Source organism: Siphateles boraxobius, unplaced genomic scaffold (assembly GCF_051911475.1).
Source record: "Siphateles boraxobius isolate OS27281-9 unplaced genomic scaffold, OSU_SipBor_1 81, whole genome shotgun sequence".
NCBI classification, from domain to species: Eukaryota; Metazoa; Chordata; class Actinopteri; order Cypriniformes; family Leuciscidae; genus Siphateles; species Siphateles boraxobius.
In genome coordinates this window covers 1,995,001-2,014,964 of record NW_027509210.1, presented here as the reverse complement: position 1 = coordinate 2,014,964, position 19,964 = coordinate 1,995,001, and the positions used below count along the sequence as shown (strand labels likewise).

The following is a 19,964-nucleotide window of genomic DNA, read 5'->3' as shown; positions in this document are numbered from 1 at the left end:
ATACTTATAAATACCATAGCCACTGTTTTATTTTGTGGTGGGCAGGACGACGCACCGGTCTCGTATCTCTCACGGAGGAGCGACGTCAGTGGAGGGAGAGAGAGAGGGCCAGGCCTGGGTTTTATTTGATGTTTTGTTTTATTATGTGTGTCTTTACTTTCGTTGTTGTATTATTATTATTCTATTTTTAATAACAAAATACAACAACAAAAGTAAAGACGGCAGTCCCTCACGGTCGACTAAAAAAAAAAAGACATTTAAAGCTAATCGCAAAACCACAACGCTAAAATAACTTATTTGATTTTTGAATAATTGTTCCTATATGGGGATCGTTTCATATCCACATATAACATGATCTGCACAGAGTCGGTGTGTGTGTGTGTGTGTGTGGCATTTGTGCATATTGAGCCTTCAGCTATTAAACACACACACTCACACTCAAACACACACTCTCGCTCACACACACACACACACACACATACACACTCAAACGCACACACTCTCACACACACTCTCTCTCTCTCAAACACACTCACTCAAACACTGTCTCTCACACTCTCAAACACACACTCTCTCTCACATACACACACTCAAACGCACACAATCTCTCATACTCACATACACACTCTTTCTCTCTCTCTCACACACACTCACTCAAACACTGTCTCTCACACACTCAAACTCATACACACTCTTACACGCACTCACACATACTCAAACTCATACACTCTTACACACACGAACACACACAAACTCAAACACACACACACTCAAAACTCAAACACACACACAAACACATTCACACACTCTCTCTCTCACTCTCACACACACACTCTGTCACACACACTCAAACTCTCTCTTACACACACACACAGAGAGAGAGAGAGTCTTTATTAGTGTATATTGATTTTACCCCTCAGCGCTGCCGTACAGTGAGAGCATCAGAAACACAAAGGTTAGAGTTCAGCCTGGACTCCATATTAGTGTCACGTCAGTCTCCGGGTCGAGTGTGTTTCTTCTCAGCTGGTGAGATGGACTGCAGTGCATTCTGGGTCACAGATTATATGAACCAGACGATCAGATCTCGATACACTGAACAGTGGGAACACTAGTAACGTGACAGCGAGTTTAGCAAGGGCAAAACAGCACTCGCATTTCTGCAAAGAATGTAAAAATAAAATTAAAATGCAAAATAAACCACATGAATTAAACAAGTTAATTAAACCACAGATTAATGAGTTGGATTAATTGGACAGAACAGCTGTGAAGTATTGACATTATTGTCTCCGGTGGGAGACGATCTTCAATTAATGATGATAGGACTATTTTTTTCTGATTGTCTAAAATACCCACCGACTTATAAAATAAAACCCAAACTTGTGAGTGTTTAAACTAGGAAACCAAACTAGCTTTGAGCTGCTGATATCTGCAAATAAAGCATAATTAATTAATTAAGACAACAAAATAAAATTGCAATAAAATGTTTGACTCTGTGCTGTTGATATCTACAAAAAAATCTAAATAAATAAAGACAACAAAATAAAAAAATTGCAATAAAATATTTGACCTGTTGATATCTGCAAAAAATATATAAAATAAACGAATGTATTAAAAACATCAATTAAATAAAAAAGTAATAATGCTTTTGATATAAACATTCAATAGCAAAATTATTGAATAAATAAAATGAAAACAATAAAACTGCAATCAAATATTTTACTCTAAGCTGATATCTGCAAAAACATTTTAAATACATAAATAAAAGCAATACAACTAAAAAAATGGCTACACAAAATAAAAAATTGCAATGAAATATTCAACTTCTGTTGATATCTGCAAAAAAAATTTTTTACATAAATTAATAATGCTTTTGATATAAACATTTGATAGCAAAATAATTTAATAAATAAAATAAAAACAAAACATTTAACTCTGAGTTAATATCTGCGAAAACAATTTAAATACATAAATAAAAGCAATAAAATTTAAAAAAATTTAACAAATTGTTGGACTTTTGAGCTGTTGATATCTGCTATATATATTTATATACATTGACATTTTTTCTGATGGAAGACAAACAACAGTTAATGACGATTAGTGAAATTTTGGACTCCCAAGATGAGCAAGAATCAGGGAATTATCACAGACAGAGTTTCGCTGATTGGCTTCCTGCGGTAATCTTCATCTTCATCATCATCATCATCATCATCATCATCAATCACTTGAGTTAATTAGCTGCTCAGATGAAGTGTGAATGGCCTGATCTTCATTTCTCCTCCGCTGCGCTCACAGAGCTTGTATTTTCACACTTAAAATGATGAATTCTCTCGCAGCGCTGATAACAGGCATAATATTTCAAACTGAAAGCGTTTTTGAGGACGTGCATCTGTTCTTACTGTCGTTTTGTGAATCTTTGAACCGCCGTTCAGAGCGTAACTGGTTTCTCGTGACCCTGAGAGGAATACAATCTCCACGAAAAGGCTTGAAAATGAAATCTTATTTATTCACTCCCAGAAAACCACATTACGCTGGACAGGAGCTGCAGGAGAGTGTTTGTCTGAGAGCATCGAGACTGAAGTAAACTGATGCTCTCTATTAGAGCTGAAGGTCTGATCGCATCGTGACAAACAAGCCTTAAAAATCAAAAACATGCGTCCCTATGGACTCCTTCACCTGCTGCACTATTTGTTAACTAATCAAATATTACACTATTTGTTTTGTAGTGAAATGTTTTTTTCTGATTGTTTAAAATACCCACTGACTAATGAAATTAGACCCAAGCTTTTGAATATTTTAACCAGCAAACCAAACCAGCTCTGAGCTGCTGATATCTGCAAATAATATTCAAATAATTTAATGAATAAACAAATACATTAAAAACAACAATAAAAAAGCTGCAGTAATTTTTTTTCATATATCTGCAAAAAGCAAAATGAATAAATACAATGAAAACAACAAAAAATGAAAACAAATACAACAAAATAAAAGTGTAATAACATTTTTCACTCTGAGCTTTTGATCGGTAAATAAAGCCAAATTCCTCAAAAAAACTATACAATTAAAAAATGTTTTCACTTTAAGCTGTTGATATCTGCAAAAACTACAAAATAATAAATACAAATAACAATCAAAAAATGTGCCTGAATTTTTGACCTTCGACTGTTGATATCTGCTGTTGTAATCGAAATAATTCAACCCCCATTGCAAATCAGGTTTGTTGGCATAATTTACAGACTTTTAGCAGTTTGCAATGAACAAATTAAACAAAAGGACTTGAAATAGCTCAACTGAAATGTTTCAAGTGGTTTCCCCAAATTCAATTGAAAAAGCAACTTTTAGTTCTCTAATGAACTAAAAGGAAAAGGAGACTGAAACAGTCTTTCAGTCTCAAAATTATTCAACCCCCTGGATAGAATCCATCACAACAACACAAATCTGCAAAACAGGTGGTGTCTCAAGCACACCTGATGTAACTAATCAAGGGCTTCATTAGTTGCACCAGGTGTGCTTGAGCTAGAACACACAAAATATCTGAACTGGCTAGGTTTGTTGAGTGTCACATTTGACTGCATGTCAGAAATACATAAAAAGAATGGTCCAAAAAGTTAAGAGAAGATTTCATCGCCCTTCACAAACAAGGAACAGGATACAAATAGATAGCGAAGCACTAAATGTTCCTAGAAACACTGTTGGAAGCATAGTTTTCAAGTTCAAAGTTAAAGGATCAGTGGTCTGGTTACTCTACCTGGACGGTGCAGAGAAAGTAACGTATCAACGGCTGCAACCACATTTGTAAGGCAGGTTCAGAAAACCCCACTGAGGTTTCAGCTGCACACTAAGGCATGTAATAAATGCATGCCAGAAGTCCATGACATACACCACTACTGACCCAAAAGCTCAAGAAAGTGCTCAAAATCATATAAATAAGGCATCAGTTTTGGGATTCCTTTCTATGGAGCATTTAAAACAAAACTGGAACTTTTCAGCCTTATTGATCAGCGGTATGTCAATGAAGAAGAATGAAGCATATGCTGAAAGGAGTCTACAGTTCAGCATGGTGGGGCTCAGTGATGCTCTGCGGCTCATTTATATCCTCTGGAAACCTGCGGCGTGTGGAAGGCATGATGGATTTATTGAAGTATCAGTAATCCTAAGGCCGTGTGTCCACCAAAGCGTTTTTAGCCAGCTGAAAATGCCTAGCTGTGGCGCTTGAGAGCGTTTTGGCAGCGCAGCATTTTTTTTTTTCAGTTGAGACACTTTGCTTGTTATGATACGAAACATCCACGAAAGTGTTACTAGTATCTCATTTCAAACATATTTGGTTTCTGTGTTGATTCTATATTAAAATGTCGATACAATGTAACGTATTTTCTCTGGCTCTTGTTTTATTTTGTTTTAAATTATTTTGTTCCGTTATTATGCTTGTTGTTGTCATCTGTTGACGTTGAACAAGCAGAATGTTGCGGTTGGTCGGTGTGATATTAGTCCCGCCCCTCCTCCACTGTGATTGGACGGCTGTGTAAAAAGTGACAGTGATGAGCGCTGCGTTTTACCCAAAGTTGAACATTCTTTAACTCTCGGCGACCAGTAAAAAACGCTGGGCGCTCAGCGCTTCAGAGTGAAAAAAACGCTTAGCGCCTCGTTACGCTCATGGTGTTTAAAAAACGCGGCGCTCCCATTGAAAACAATTGGAAAAATACGCGAGCTGCGTGAAAAAACGCTTTGGTGGACACACGGCCTAAGAGAAAACGTCATGCCGTCAGTGAGGAAGCTGAAGCTTGGACCTTTCAACAGGACAATGATCCAAAGCAAACCTCAAAGTCCACCAAGACTTGGTTGCAGAAGAAGTCCAAGACACTGTCACCTGACTTTAAGCCCATAGAAAATCTCTGGTGGGATTTGAAGGAGACCGTTGCAGCACGCAAACACAAGAACATTACTGAACTGGGGGCCATTGCTCATGAGGAACGGGCTCAGATTCCTCAGAAACGCTGCTGTCTGGTTATAGATCTCGTTTGCAGCAGGTCACAACAGCAAAAGGTTGTTCTACTAAGTACTAAAGATGCTTGCCATGGAAGGGTTGAATCACTTTGAGACTGCAGAAGTCATTAATAGTTGCATTTTCAGTTGAATTTGGGGAAACCACTCAAAACATTTGTTGTGTTGGGAAATATCAATTGCTTTTGTTTGATTGGTTCATTGTAAACAGCTGAAAGTATGTACATTTTGCCAATAAACCTGATGTGCAATGGGGGTTGAATCATTTCTATTACAATTGTATATATTGACCATACTGTGTCAGAAAATGTTAAATATTGGTTTTCTATGTATAGAGCAGTGGTGTATGTGTACTGATTATCTAATTTGAATACAGTGGGACTCTTTCTCATGTGATACTGGTAAATTTCTGCATTTCTCTTGCAAACAGGCCTTGAAACCCCAAATCGACACAGATATGCGTTTAGTGTTGCTCATGCTTTTGTGTGAATGAAACAAACACAAACTGATGATTCTCACATTTACATTTATTAACACAATTACATAAGATTTTTCATCCAGTAACAGCATTAAAGCACAGCCTGATATAGTGAATGTTGAACAATTATTCCACGCATGCACACACACACACACACACACACACACACACACACACACACACACACACACACACACACACACACCTGTGGGTTTGAAGGTCTGGAACTACAAGTCTTGAGTGTTTCACATCTATAATCTATAGATAAAGCATTTTTATTTATTACCATTTACACAACGAGCCGTGACGGATCCGTGCAACACGGAAAGCGTGAACATCATACAGCCGCGAGAGAGAGGAAATAACTAATATATGCAGGGAAAAATCAATCATCCTATGATTAGAATTTTGCGTCAGTTCACGGAACGTTCAAGGACTTTTCCATTAGTCTAAACAGACACGCAAGTCACATCATAGAAACAAACACACACACACACACACACACACACTCACACACGCACTCTTTCACAAACAAGACAGACCTTCATAATGCAGATGTTATTCTGAACTCAGAAATTTTTTAAAACTTTCTCTAGGACTGGATTCTTAACTCATGTTTCAGGATAGCAATAAACTATTATTTCTCTTAATTCAGAATAATTCATTTTAACAATTTATTTGAATGTTGGTTAATGCATTGCAGTTTAAGAATGACATTTCTAACGAGAATTGAGCCTGGAAATGTGTTTAATTGTCATGAAAAAATTGCATAAAAACCTTAATAGTCCTAAAATAGTTCCTTACACAAATATATATATATATATATATATATATATATATATATATATATATATATATATATATATTCCTTCTGATTTGGGGATGAAATACCAAATATATTCAGCAAACAGTGTTTTCTTGAAATTCTGTTGCAGATTTAATTCTTTTACACTGAAGTCGTCTGTATAATATATTCCTCTATCTCGCTCTGTGGATTACAGCAGACGGCGTGCAGCGGTGGGAAAGAAGTGAACACGACTGATGTTTTTACACGTGTATTTCACACTAACCAGCGACTCACACAAACACACAAAAGCAAACCGAAACATTTCACAACTACACCACGAGCTCAAATAAAAACCATTCCTGAAAATAATTCCTATGATACACGATATCACGATATGATTCTAGTCATTCAGTGCGAATGAGGATTCTTTGATTATAAATAATGTAATTTCTCAGAGTCGTTTCAAGACGGGATCTTTAGACAATAACAAGTAAAAAGAACCATGAGTAAAATGTATGTTTGAGTGTGTTTTTATTTATTTATAAATCTGCACGTTTGCATGCAGCTGGAATGATAGAATAGTTTTGGTGAATCAACCGAGTGATTTTGAGTGAATCAAACAAGAAAAAAAATATATCAGCCTGTCCGACCAAAACCTCGCTTGACCTTCAAGCGCAAAAACACACGTAAACACACGTCTTAATGACCTGCAGTTCTTTATCATCTCCATAAATAGTCAAAAAAAGAGGGAAATAACAAACACTATAAATAAAAAGAGGAATGAAACGGGTGTGAAGAGTAAACTGGATACAGCTGCCCGCTGGACACTAGGAAACGCGACCCTTGACCCCTCAGAGCATGAGGCGATGACCTTTGAACCCTCAGACCATGAAGCGATGCTCCTTGCCGTCGTGGGCCATGAGGATGACGTTGCGGTTGGAGGTCCAGATGAGCCGGGCGAGTTTGAGGGCGTTCTGGGACCCGGGCGACGCCGGCTGGACCGGGGGAACCTGATAGGTTTTGATGCATCGGAGCTGAGGAGCAGAATTCAACATCCCAATGCTTCCTAACAGAGACGTGTTCATCTGAAACACACACAGAGAGAGAAGTGTGTTAAGCCAGGTGCACACTGTGCGATTTATAATAGTCCTTTGCGATTGTTGCTTGTCAGACTGTATGAACATGATCATCACTGTTAGTTCTCAGTTGCCATTAATGTCAGACCCTACGACAAAAAACTGACGAACGGAAGAAAACTTGTCCGGAGTTTTACGTCATCAATCAATGCTGCGTTCGTTGAGTGAGCTTCATTACATGCGGGATTGAGGCCCTATCCACACTACCGCGTTTTAGTTTAGAAACGGAGAATTAAAACGAATACGATCTCCGTCCACACCAGCGTTTTAGCTGCGTATTAGAATTGATCTCTGTCCACATTAAAACGACTGAAAACGCTGATCACGTGACCATTCACCTACACTGGGCGTGCGCGTGCCGGTGTAAACAGGAATCAGATTGAGTATTCCTCAGATTTGACGAAGAAGAAAGAAGCTAAGGGTGTATTCACACCTGCCTTGTTTGGTTCGATTGAATCGAACTCTAGTTCGTTTACCCCCTTGGTGCGGACCTTTTGGGCAGGTGTGAATACAGCAATCGAACTCGGTGCGGACCAAACAACCGAACCGAGACCCAGCTGAAGAGGTGGTCTCGGTACGGTTCCAAACGAACTCTGGTACGGTTCGTTTACGGTGTGAACATTAACCGACCCAATTGCAAGAAAGCACTGCGCCTTTGAGTTAACAGGCTTCCGTAGTCGGAGTTGCGTTATGGGAAAGTGATCTATTGTAGCCTACTACATTCCATTCCGGCGCGCTGTCTGGCCACACGATACTGTTGCGCGTCTTTCTGCGCGTCGTGTGTGCATCATTGGAATGGAATGAATGAATGAATGACAGGACTCTCAAGTGTCACGCATTGAGCGTGACAGTCACTCATTTCGGTCTTTTGTCACACATTGTATTTCTCACGCTGAAAAACTATTTGTAATATATTTAATATGCCGCAGCGCCCAAAACTCTGGCCGTGCCGCTCTCACTGTGGAACCGGTAGGAATCAAGCGCGTCTCCTCTGGTGTTGTTAACCAATCAGAAAATAGCACTATTGTATCTGGGTAAGATTTAACGCAACAACCAATGACACCGCGTCGGCACGACACACGTGTGGTTTTGTTTACAAATTTTGGTACACTTGCAAAAAGATTAGTGGGAAAGCGAACCGTACCAAAAAAAACCAAAATTTTTATTTGGTCCGGACCAAAGCAAGTGAACTATCGGACTTTCCTGGTGTGAATACACCCTAAGTTACCTATGCAAAAGGTTAGCAATGGCGAAGACCAGAGATTTCTTCTCATGGACCGACGACGAGGTGGAACTTTTACTTAAAGTTACAAGAGAATACAAAACAGCCATGGCGGCAGAAAACACAGACTTGGAGTCGTCGCAAACCAAATACGGCGACATATTGGAAAGGTACCGGGAGCATTATCCATCACCAGAGCAAGCCAGAACAATGGGAAACTGACAAATCAGGGAAGGATACGCCCTGACTGATGACACCCAATCAGAGAGCAGAGCGCGAGCCTCTGCGTCATCGCTTCTAAAGTCCTCCGTTTTGACCCGTCTTCACTAAAACGCCCTCTGGAGATTCAAAACGCAAAACGGGGTCGGCAGCGTTTCTAAACTTCTCCGTTTTAGGACTTCGTTTTTGCCGTTTTAGTCTGGACGGGAGGTGCAAACGTAGCAAAAGGTCCCCGTTTCTAAACTAAAACGCAGTAGTGTGGATGGGGCCTGAAATGGTGGCTACAAAGAAATCTAACGATTATTTTGGTCATGGCTTGTCTTGAAAAACAAAGACAATTTGAGTGTGGTCGTAGGAGAAGCCACTGCAGGACTGTGAGGCAAATCTTCCGACACTGCCAGAATTTCAGAGGTCAAATTTGATGGTCAATGGTCATTAATCGGCTGTCTGTGAACATGTCAAACTAACGATCTAAGACGGATCAGAGGAATCTTTTAGGATTTGCAAAATTTATGTGGCCAAATCGTTGCCGCAATCGCACAGTGTGCACCCGGCGTTATTCAGTGTCTGAGAGGCCAGGACACACACACACGTGCTTCATTCAGAATTGATCTGAAAATGGCTTTCATATTTCATATCGGATTTGAAAACTGGGAAAAGGTTGCAAACCTGGAATTCAGGTTTGAATGTAAGGAAGTAGAATGAAAAAGTTTTAAATTCAATTAAACTTTAAATAATTACTTGTTTGAAAGATTAAAAAATAACTTGACTGACAGACGGAAAGATAGCTAGATAAATAGACAGATAGTCATATATATATATTGGTATTTACATTTATATCACTGCTTTGGAATGAAATTCAACTTGAATTGAGAGAGAGAGAGAGAAAGAGAGAGAGAGAGATGCCAGTAACCCATGAAGCTGCAAAAAACTGAAATCTGAACAAATATGACAAATCTGAACATGAGATGATACCATGTAAGATAAGTGAAACACACACATACACAGGAAGATATAGAGTTCCCACACACTGAGTCAGTCAGTCTACACACACACACACACACACACACACACACACACACACACACACACACACACACACACACGTGTTCCAGCAGTGCTCCAGAGAGGAGTAGGGCTTCAGTGGTGTCAGACGGCCAGTCGCCCTCATCCCAGCCTGGGCAACGAGAGGACGCCTGAGGACCCTGAGGACTCCAGTGTTCATTAGCGCACACACACACACACACACACACACACACACACACACACACACACACACACACACACACACACACACTCAGATCGCCTGGTTTACCCTTACAGTAATGATACCATTAGCCTGGAAGACATTCTTATACACACACACACACAAAGAGAAAAACGACTCAACGGTGTTTCTGAAAGACCAGCTTAAGAAGACAGACGCTCACGAGACGTCAGTCTAAATACACACATGAAATAGACTACTCTTACAGTTCATTCATGACTAAATTCTTATATATTTCACGTTTTTCCTGTTATTGATGGAATTTTCCGGTAATCCATGTTTCATTGTTCTACAGTAGGGGGCGCTGTTACACATCTTCTGATAGAGTACAGAATCTCCTGATCAAAACAGGAGAAGAAGAAGCAGAAACAAGCGGTAGAAGCATTGCTGACACACGTCAACTATAACACGATCATCAACATTAAACTGCATATAAATCAAAACTGCCTATGTTACTGAATGACATGTATTATAGGAAGGTTTTTATCAAAATGTAAAATTAAAGAACAAATTATATATTTTTAATATATGTACCTTTAGTTATATTATTTTTCACTTGTTAATATTATAAACTATTATTAATGTATTTTATAAATACATTACTGTCAGGATTTTTATATAATACGTTTGTGAGCTTAAAATAATATGTAAAATTGCGTATTCTATTTTTGTCATTTTCATCAAAATGTAAACTTAACTAAAACTTATGATGCAACTAAAACTGTATTATAACTTAATTTTTAAAGAAAAGAAAAGAAATTTACCTTTATAAATTTTTAATCCATTTTATAAATAAATATAAAACACACACAAACAAACAGACCGCTCTGAATATGATCCGGACAAAGCCTTGCACAAAAACACGATTTTATCAGCTTATTGTTCAAAATATTGCTTTTTTATGAAACTTACCCACATTGAAGTATTGATAAAAATGAATGCATGAATAAAATGTCTTCTTGAAGCTAGAGGTCAGAGGTCAGGGGTGTTTACCTGCCAGAATGAGATGTGGCTGTCAGCGTTAGAGTAAGTGGCCAGGTAACGTCCGTCCGGTGCGAAGGAAACCGCTGTTATTGGTCCTTTATGCCCGTGAATATGCTGTGGAAATAAAGGTGCTGGTTTATATGTTATTGCAATTTCTATTATTACAGTAGCATCATTTTTATACTTATTTTATGATGCAATTATGTTCCCGATAATAGCATTATAAAATATTATAATATTTTTAAAAAAATTTGTTCAGCTTTCTCAGTCTGAAATTTATTTATTTATTTTTTCTTCATTGTAATGTTAAGAAACTTGGTAAAGGTTTTGGCAATTGCTATGTGAACACAAATTATGGACATGATTCGAACAGGATAAATGGTCCTGAAACAAATATTCACACTTGTGCTCCTTGTGGTCAAAAATGAGCGCATTGGAAATGAATGGAAGATGAATTTCCTCTAGTGGAAGCGTTTGGTACTGCAGCCGGACACAATCTCACTGAAAGCGCATTTTTTGGAGACGTCAAGCTCTAATTTGGAAAAACTTGTTTAGATTTATGGCTTAGATTTTCTTACAGTTTTAGCGTAATATAGTAGAATACGTGTTTTTGACAATATAGATTTCATATAAAAAATTGAAAGTATTTCTGTGCATTTTTCATAACAATAAAGATAAAATTCAGTAACTTTTTTGAAGCTCACTTTTTTTAAACTTTATTCACTTCAGCAATAATTGCCAAGTGTCGTCTTTGAAAAAGAGTCAAACTTCAGTCTGTGCTTTAAAGCATTCAAGATTATATAATATGTAATGTGTATAGTATAATTTTCGTGTCTACGCTCAAAACGTGAAAAAAATGGATTATAACTACTGCGTAAATTTTATGTAGTACCATAAAATCCCCTAAAAATACAAAATATGAAATAAAAAACATGATCAAACTAAAATATAGTATTGTTTTCGTGACTAAATTGATGTTTTTCTGCCCCTAAACCTGAAAAGATGAACGCGTTCCTCAACAGCAGAGCATCCTCTGCTCACAGACGTCTGTATAATCACAGTGAATGTGTTGACATGCTGAAATGAACATCAGCTCATCATGTGGGAATGACAAACAGACGGTGTAACGCAATAATCCAAAGCTGTCACGAGAAACGGGCCTCATAATGGAGCGATTGGATTAAAGACACATGCGGCTTTATGAGAGCTCAAAACTAAAGTAATCTCTTACAATTAAAGTTGAAACGCAATGAAAACAGCGTCACCTGACCCGCGTGTGTAATGAAAATCTGACGGCAGAGATATTGGCCTGTCAAATCACGACGCTTCATTGAAAACTCCTCCAGACGGCAAAACACACATTTAAGATTGTTTCTCTTCATAAAAATAAACTATAGAATTTATGACGTTCTGCGTGTGCTTTAAAACCTATAAAGATAATGTCACACACAGCTGAATAATGCAGATAATAAAGAGACGTTATCCTAATTTATTTGATATTTAATGTTAACGAGTGAATCTATTTGATAAGTAATGAAAAATATAATTTTATCCTGACAATTATTTAATTCACTGCCGTTCAAGTTTTGGATCGGTAAGATTTTTAATGTTTTTTAAGAAAGTCTCTTCTGCTCAACAAAGCATTTATTTGAAAAAAACCCAGTAATATTGTTAGATATTATTCCAGTGTAAATCAGCTGTTTTCTATGTGAATATATAGTAAAGTGTAATTTATTCCTGTGATCAAAACTGAATTTTCAGCATCATTACTCCAGTCTTCAGTGTCACATGATACTTCAGAAATCACTATAATATGATGATTTGATGCTCAAGAAACATTTATGATTATTATCAATTTTACTGTATTTTTAGTTTTAAAAAAATGCAGCCTTGGTGAGCAGAAGAGACTTCTTTTAAAAATCTTACCGATCCAAAACTTTTGAACTGGAAGTGTATGCCAGGCTTTATTAGTGTTAAGACCAAAATGATCTACAAAACAAAGTCTAAACGGTTCAGGCTGAATTAATTGCTGAAGTCATTTCCTGTTTAAGTGGGCGAACCAGATTAAGCTGGGATGTGAACCAGACTATATGATGAGAGTGTGTGTATGAACAGCGTATCGACCAATGCAACAGAACAATCGTGCAGGAGAAGCTGATGGGAAAATGTGCTGCATCAGGAGATTCGGACAAAACACACACACACACACACACACACACACACACACACACACACACACACACACACACACACACACACACACACACACACACACTGTGTTTAATTAGTAAATGCAGCAGACGTCTGTAGTCCGGCTGTCCACTTCACAGATCAAAGAGAGGACAGATGGTGTGCAGAGCGACCGGACTCTCGCACACACACGCGCACACGCACACACACACACAAACACTCACTCAAACAATCACGCACGCACACTCACTCACTCACGCGGGCGCACACACTCACTTTCTCACTCACTCACACACTCACTCACACGCAAACGCACACTCAATCTCACACATGGGCGCGCGCACACACACACTCACTTTCTCACACACACACACAAACGCACACTCAATCTCACACATGGGCGCGCGCACACACACTCACTTTCTCACACACACACACTCACTTTCTCACTCACACACTCATGCACGCACACTCACTCACACTCACTTTCTCACTCACACACACTCACGCACGCACTCACTCACGCACACACACTCACTTTCTCACTCACGCACACACACTCACTCACACACGCACTCACTTTCTCACTCACTCACTCACACACACTCACGCACGCACGCACACACACTCACTTTCTCACTCACTCACACACACTCCCTTTCTTACTCACGCACACACACTCACTTTCTCACTCACGCACACACACTCACTCACACACACTCACTTTCTCACTCACGCACACACACTCACACACACTCACTTTCTCACTCACTCACTCACACACACTCACGCACGCACACACACTCACTTTCTCACTCACTCACACACACTCCCTTTCTTACTCACGCACACACACTCACTTTCTCACTCACGCACACACACTCACTCACACACACTCACTTTCTCACTCACTCACTGACACACACTCACGCACGCACACACACTCACTTTCTAACTCACTCACACACACTCCCTTTCTTACTCACGCACACTGGAGGACGTAACTGTCTTCAGATCAGTGTTTGTGTTCAGATTCTGATGAAGATCATGTGATCAGTGATGGTCATGTTGAGGGCATTATGGGATGCGCATATGATCTGATCGCTGGATTCCCCAGACGACGATTTCAGAGAGATTTGATCTTCACAACTGTAAACAGCCTAAAATCAATCCTTCAATCAATTCAGCTGTGAGGCCCAATCTAACTGTCTCAAACACACACACACACACACACACACATTCTACTAATGTGAGAGTGAGTCACTGTGTGTATGAGTGAGCGTGTGTGAGTGTGTATGTGAGAGTGTATTAGTGTATGAGAGTGTGAGTGTATGTGTGTGTGAGTTTTTATGGGAGTGTATGTGTGAGAGTGTATGAATGTGAGCATGTTTGTGTATGTGTGTGTATCATTGTGTATATGTGTGAGTGTGTGTGAGTATGAGCATGTGAGTGTGAGCATGTTTATGAGTGTGTTTGTGAGTGTGTACGAGTGTGCGCAGAGGTCTGTCTTATCAACTCAACCCAGAGCCAGTGTGTTTCTCTGACAGTTTGACTGACACACGCACACACACAGAGAGCTCAGACTCATCATGTGACCCCAGCTGTGACATCACGGTCACCTGGACAGGGTCGATCACACAATCTCCAGCTCTGCAGGGCAGCGTTTCCCATCATGCACCTCTGCCTGCTCACACCTGCCCTCTGCCTTCCGACACACACCTGCACTCCAGGTGAACACACATCCCGCCGCACATCCACACACACACACACACACACACACACATCCCGCCGCACATACACACATCCCACTGCACATCCACATTCAACACACACATCCCGCCACACACACCCTCACCTGACATTTCCCAGTGCGAACATCATAAAGGGCCACTGAACCCTGCCGGGCGCCGACAGCGATGCGATAACTGCGATCGCAATACGCCACCATATAAAACCTGCAGAGAGAGAGATGGAGAATATCTCAGAGAGAACACACTGCATACTAACACAGAGCAGCACACTAGCACTAGCACACTACTGCAGGACGCATCAACGTGCACATCTTATGCGCTCCACTTGACCATCCATATCCAGTGCGTTACATCAACCTCCATAGTAATCTTTCTTGGCCATTATTATTTTTTTTTTTTACAAAAATAATTTAATTAAGAGTAATTTTCCTACTAAATTAATTTCTAAATAATTTTAATTAACTAATTTTTCTAATAAATTAATTTCTAAATAATTTTAAATAACATTATTATTCCCCCATAAAATTAATGGGGAAATCATGTTAAATAACTAATAATTTTTTACACAAAATGAATTTATAAATAATTTTAAATAAATCTTAATTTCTCTACAAAATATATTTCTAAATAATTTAAATTAACTTATTTTTTTTAACAAAAATGATTTAATTAAGAGTAATTTTCCTACTAAATTAATTTCTAAATAATTTTAATTAACTAATTTTTCTAATAAATTAATTTATAAATAATTTTAAATAACATTATTATTCCCCCATAAAATTAATTTCGAAATCATGTTAAATAACTCATAATTTTTCACACAAAATGAATTTATAAATAATTTTAAATAAATCTTAATTTCTCTACAAAATATATTTCTAAATAATTTAAATTAACTTTTTTTTTTTTTTACAAAAATAATTTAATTAAGAGTAATTTTCCTACTAAATTATTTTCTAAATAATTTTAATTAACTAATTTTTCTAATAAATTAATTTCTAAATAATTTTAAATAACATTATTTTTTCCCTCATAAGATTAATGGGGAAATCATGTTAAATAACTCATAATTTTTCACACAAAATGAATTTATAAATAATTTTAAATAAATCTTAATTTCTCTACAAAATATATTTCTAAATAATTTAAATTAACTTATTTTTTTTTTACAAAAATAATTTAATTAAGAGTAATTTTCCTACTTAATTAATTTCTAAATAATTTTAATTAACTAATTTTTCTAATAAATTAATTTCTAAATAATTTTAAATAACATTATTTTTCCCCCATAAAATTAATGGGGAAATCATGTTAAATAACTCATAATTTTTCACACAAAATGAATTTATAAATAATTTTAAATAAATCTTAATTTCTCTACAAAATATATTTCTAAATAATTTAAATTAACTTATTTTTCTACAAAATTAATTTATAAATAATTTCAAATAACACATTTTTCTCCAAACTGAATTTATTCTGTAATAAAAAATCAAAAACACAATTTATTTCTGAAGTATTCAAATGGCATGCTAAATTAGTATTTGTATTTTTCACAAAATTATTTAAGTATATATTTTGTATTATAACTTTTTTGTCATATAAAATACATGCAGAGTGATTTATTACTTTTAAAATACAAAGTAATTTAGTACATTAGTATACTAATGTTTGAAAAGTTAATGTTGCATACTTCATATACATTATAACGGTAAATGCAAATTAGGTTCAGCCTATATAACGATTTAATCCATCAAATATGCATTAATCGCTGTCACCTGAGGTTTGACCTCTGACCCTTTAAAATCAATGAGCTGCTCGTTTGACCCGTCATCAGTTTCAGAAGTATATCATGTCCAATTAATAAAACATCACAAACGTCACGTTACTAATTGCTGAATTACAGAATTAACTTTAATTCCTCAATCTTGACGTTAACTGTAATACTCATTGCTCTACTAATTATCTATAATCTTTACATGACAGTAAAAATTTTAAAACAATATTCAGTCTCTAATGTTGAATTTTAGGTTTTAAACAAACAAGTAATCAAACACAGGATTATAAATATAATATAATGTAATCTGAAAATAAATAACACATTTAAATATAAATATTAGATGAAAAACCTAAAACTAAATGAAAACTAGAAACTTCAAGGGAAACAAAAAAAAAAAGTCAAAAATATTTGAAAAAAACTAATAAACAAAACTGACAAAAATTTTGTTTGGCTAAAATTAAAAACTGAAACTAGTTTTAAGCTTAAATTTGAAATAAATTACTAACTTTAAATATTTTAAGTTTTGTTTGTAATTTATTATAAGTATTTAGAAATATTTTTTAAAAACAAAACCTAATAACATTTACAAAAGAAATTTAACTAAAAATTTAAATATAAATATTAGATGAAAAACGTGAAAAACTAAATGAAAATTAGAAATGTTGACTTGGCAATAACTATAACTGAAATAAGTTTTTGTTTTAAACTAGAAATAAAATAAATGCAAAAATTACTAACTTCAAGCAAAAGAAAAAAAGATTTTCTTCAAAAAACTAAACAAAACTGTCATAATAAATTTTACTAAACTTCAAAACTGAAACTATATAGTTTTAAGCTTAAACTTGAAATAAATGAAGTACTGAAATTAATAACTTATAATAAATTACAACTATTTAGAATTATTTTTAAATAAACAAAACCTAATAATTACAATGACAAAAGGAATGTCACAAAAAAATGTAAACACAACTAAAACTATAAAACTAAAAGCTATTTGAAAACCTGTCACAGTCTGTGAATAACGCTGTAATAGCAGTAGCTAATATTAATGTGTTTAATGCACTGACCTGCAGACGGCCGGGAAACACTCGGACAAGCCTTTCTTCTTCACCAGAGAGCCTTCAATACAGTACATGATGATGTCCATCACCTGCAGGACACAAGCGGCTCACACTCACTGTGATTGGTCGACACACTGGAGTCACATGACTTCAGCTCTGCTTGTTTTACATGTGTGGCAGGATGATCAGACTGGTTAAAGGTGCTGTACGCAACTTTTTCACTCTACTAAAGCATAAAAATACCATAATATGTCTTCATATATTGAGGAAACATGCTAAGATCTCTGAAACACACTTCTACAGCCGGTTATTTTACTCTGAAATGTGTGTTTCCAGGCTGGAATGTTTGTTATTGTTTTGTTCTGTGATAATGCACGTAATGAAACTTTTGAAAAACGCTAAATTCACCTTTACTGCACATGCGTAAAACCTCACAAAAGCTCACTGAGATGAGACAGACGGAAAAATAAATTTCTTTTAATAAAAAGGGAATTTCTCGGGCATTTCTTTTTGCTGTATTGAAAACGTACCGAACCGTGACACCACTGTATCGTATCGAATCGAACCGTGAATTTTGTGAACCGCTACACCCCTAATTCGTACAATATGCGTCACATGACTAAACATACGTCATGGTTTTTAAACGTCTCCGTTTTCACAGTCCACACTGTAACGCAAAAACTGCGTTTTCAAATGTATCCATTTTGGAGAGCGTTTTCAAAAAGCTTTGTTTTCATTGATAAAAACGCGTCTCAGTGTGACGGAAGGCTGAAACACAGATGAAGATGTGTGTGTGTGTGTGTGTGTGTGTGTTCAAGGCCTGCGAGAGTTGCTGCCACTGACCTCCACCAGCAGATCCACAACATCTGACGGCATCTTCTCGATCAGGATCTCAATGACTCGCAGGATTTCGGTTTTGGCCCGAGCGAGAGTCGTGGTGTGAACGTTCTGCTGAGACTGAGAGCCCTGGGACTGCATCGCTGTGTGTCTGTGAACCTACACACACACACACACACACGTTAGGTTTTCATGTTTAATAGGGACATTTCAGACGTAATGGTTTTTATACTGTCCAAACTGTATATTCTGTCCCATAACACTAACCTGACCCATCACACACACAGGCACATACACACACCAACCTGACCCCTAAACCTACTCATCACACTTCTGCATTTAAAAAAAAACTCATTCTGTTTTATTTATAAGCATCTGTACCTACATTTAGCTCCCCACAGTGACACGAGTCTGTGTGTATTCAAGTTTAAGTCCACACCGGGATAGAATAGGACACACACACACACACACACACACACACACACACACGCACAAACCCTAAACCTACCATCACACAAACACACACACTCACACTCGCATTCACAAACTCACACACACACACACACACACACAAACCCTAAACCTACCATCACACAAACACACACACACACACTCTCAAACTCTCACACACTCACACTCGCATTCACAAACTCACACACACTCACTCACTCTCAAACGCACACACACACACACACACACACACACACACACACACACACACACACACACACACACACACACACAACAAATAGACACTTTTTCTTTCTCTCACACTCACAACATTTAGTGTAAATGTAGAGATGAGTGTGTGATGACGGTACCTCTCGTGCGATGGTGGTGATGAAGGCGGGCGGGCGAGCGGTGGCGATCAGAGAGAGAGCGTGACGGGCCGAGCGAGCAGAATCAGCAGCAGGACTCAGAGGGAGACCCATGGAGATGCTAAACTCACACATATAGAGTCACATTATAATGGAGTCACTCACACACATCACAGCACACACACACACACACACCTACATCTGTAAGAGGCCCCATGTTAACAAATCACCCTGTGTGTGTGGGACACACAGAGCGACTCGCGCATGATGTGATCAAAGCGTGCACTGAGACTTTAATGTTCTCGGTGACACGCGTGACTAAAACACACGACAGACGAAACCCTGCTGACCAGAGAGAGAGAGAGAGAGAGAGAGTGTGAGAAAGAAAGAGAGAGAGAGAGAGAGAGAGCGAAAGATAGAGAGAGAGAGAGAGTGT

At 37.4% G+C, this 19,964-nt stretch overlaps 1 protein-coding gene across 7 annotated transcripts in view; it reads right to left on the bottom strand.

Moving 5' to 3' along the window:
* Nucleotides 1-5,504: 5,504 nt before the first annotated feature.
* wdr7 (WD repeat domain 7) overlaps nt 5,505-19,964 on the bottom strand; it is a 131,761-nt gene continuing 117,301 nt past the window's right edge. For 4 of the 7 annotated variants that reach the window (XM_077221322.1, XM_077221325.1, XM_077221323.1 and 1 more), the window contains 6 exons: nt 19,532-19,649; nt 18,717-18,869; nt 17,880-17,962; nt 15,137-15,236; nt 11,101-11,205; nt 6,778-7,348 (listed from right to left, as the gene is read on the bottom strand). In XM_077221322.1, the coding sequence (XP_077077437.1) occupies nt 7,145-7,348; nt 11,101-11,205; nt 15,137-15,236; nt 17,880-17,962; nt 18,717-18,869; nt 19,532-19,649 (763 nt within the window). In that variant the 3' untranslated portion in view covers nt 6,778-7,144. Of the gene's footprint in view, nt 7,349-11,100; nt 11,206-15,136; nt 15,237-17,879; nt 17,963-18,716; nt 18,870-19,531; nt 19,650-19,964 lie in introns of all 7 variants that reach the window. The other 3 variants (XM_077221324.1, XM_077221327.1, XM_077221328.1) reach the window with 1 other exon arrangement.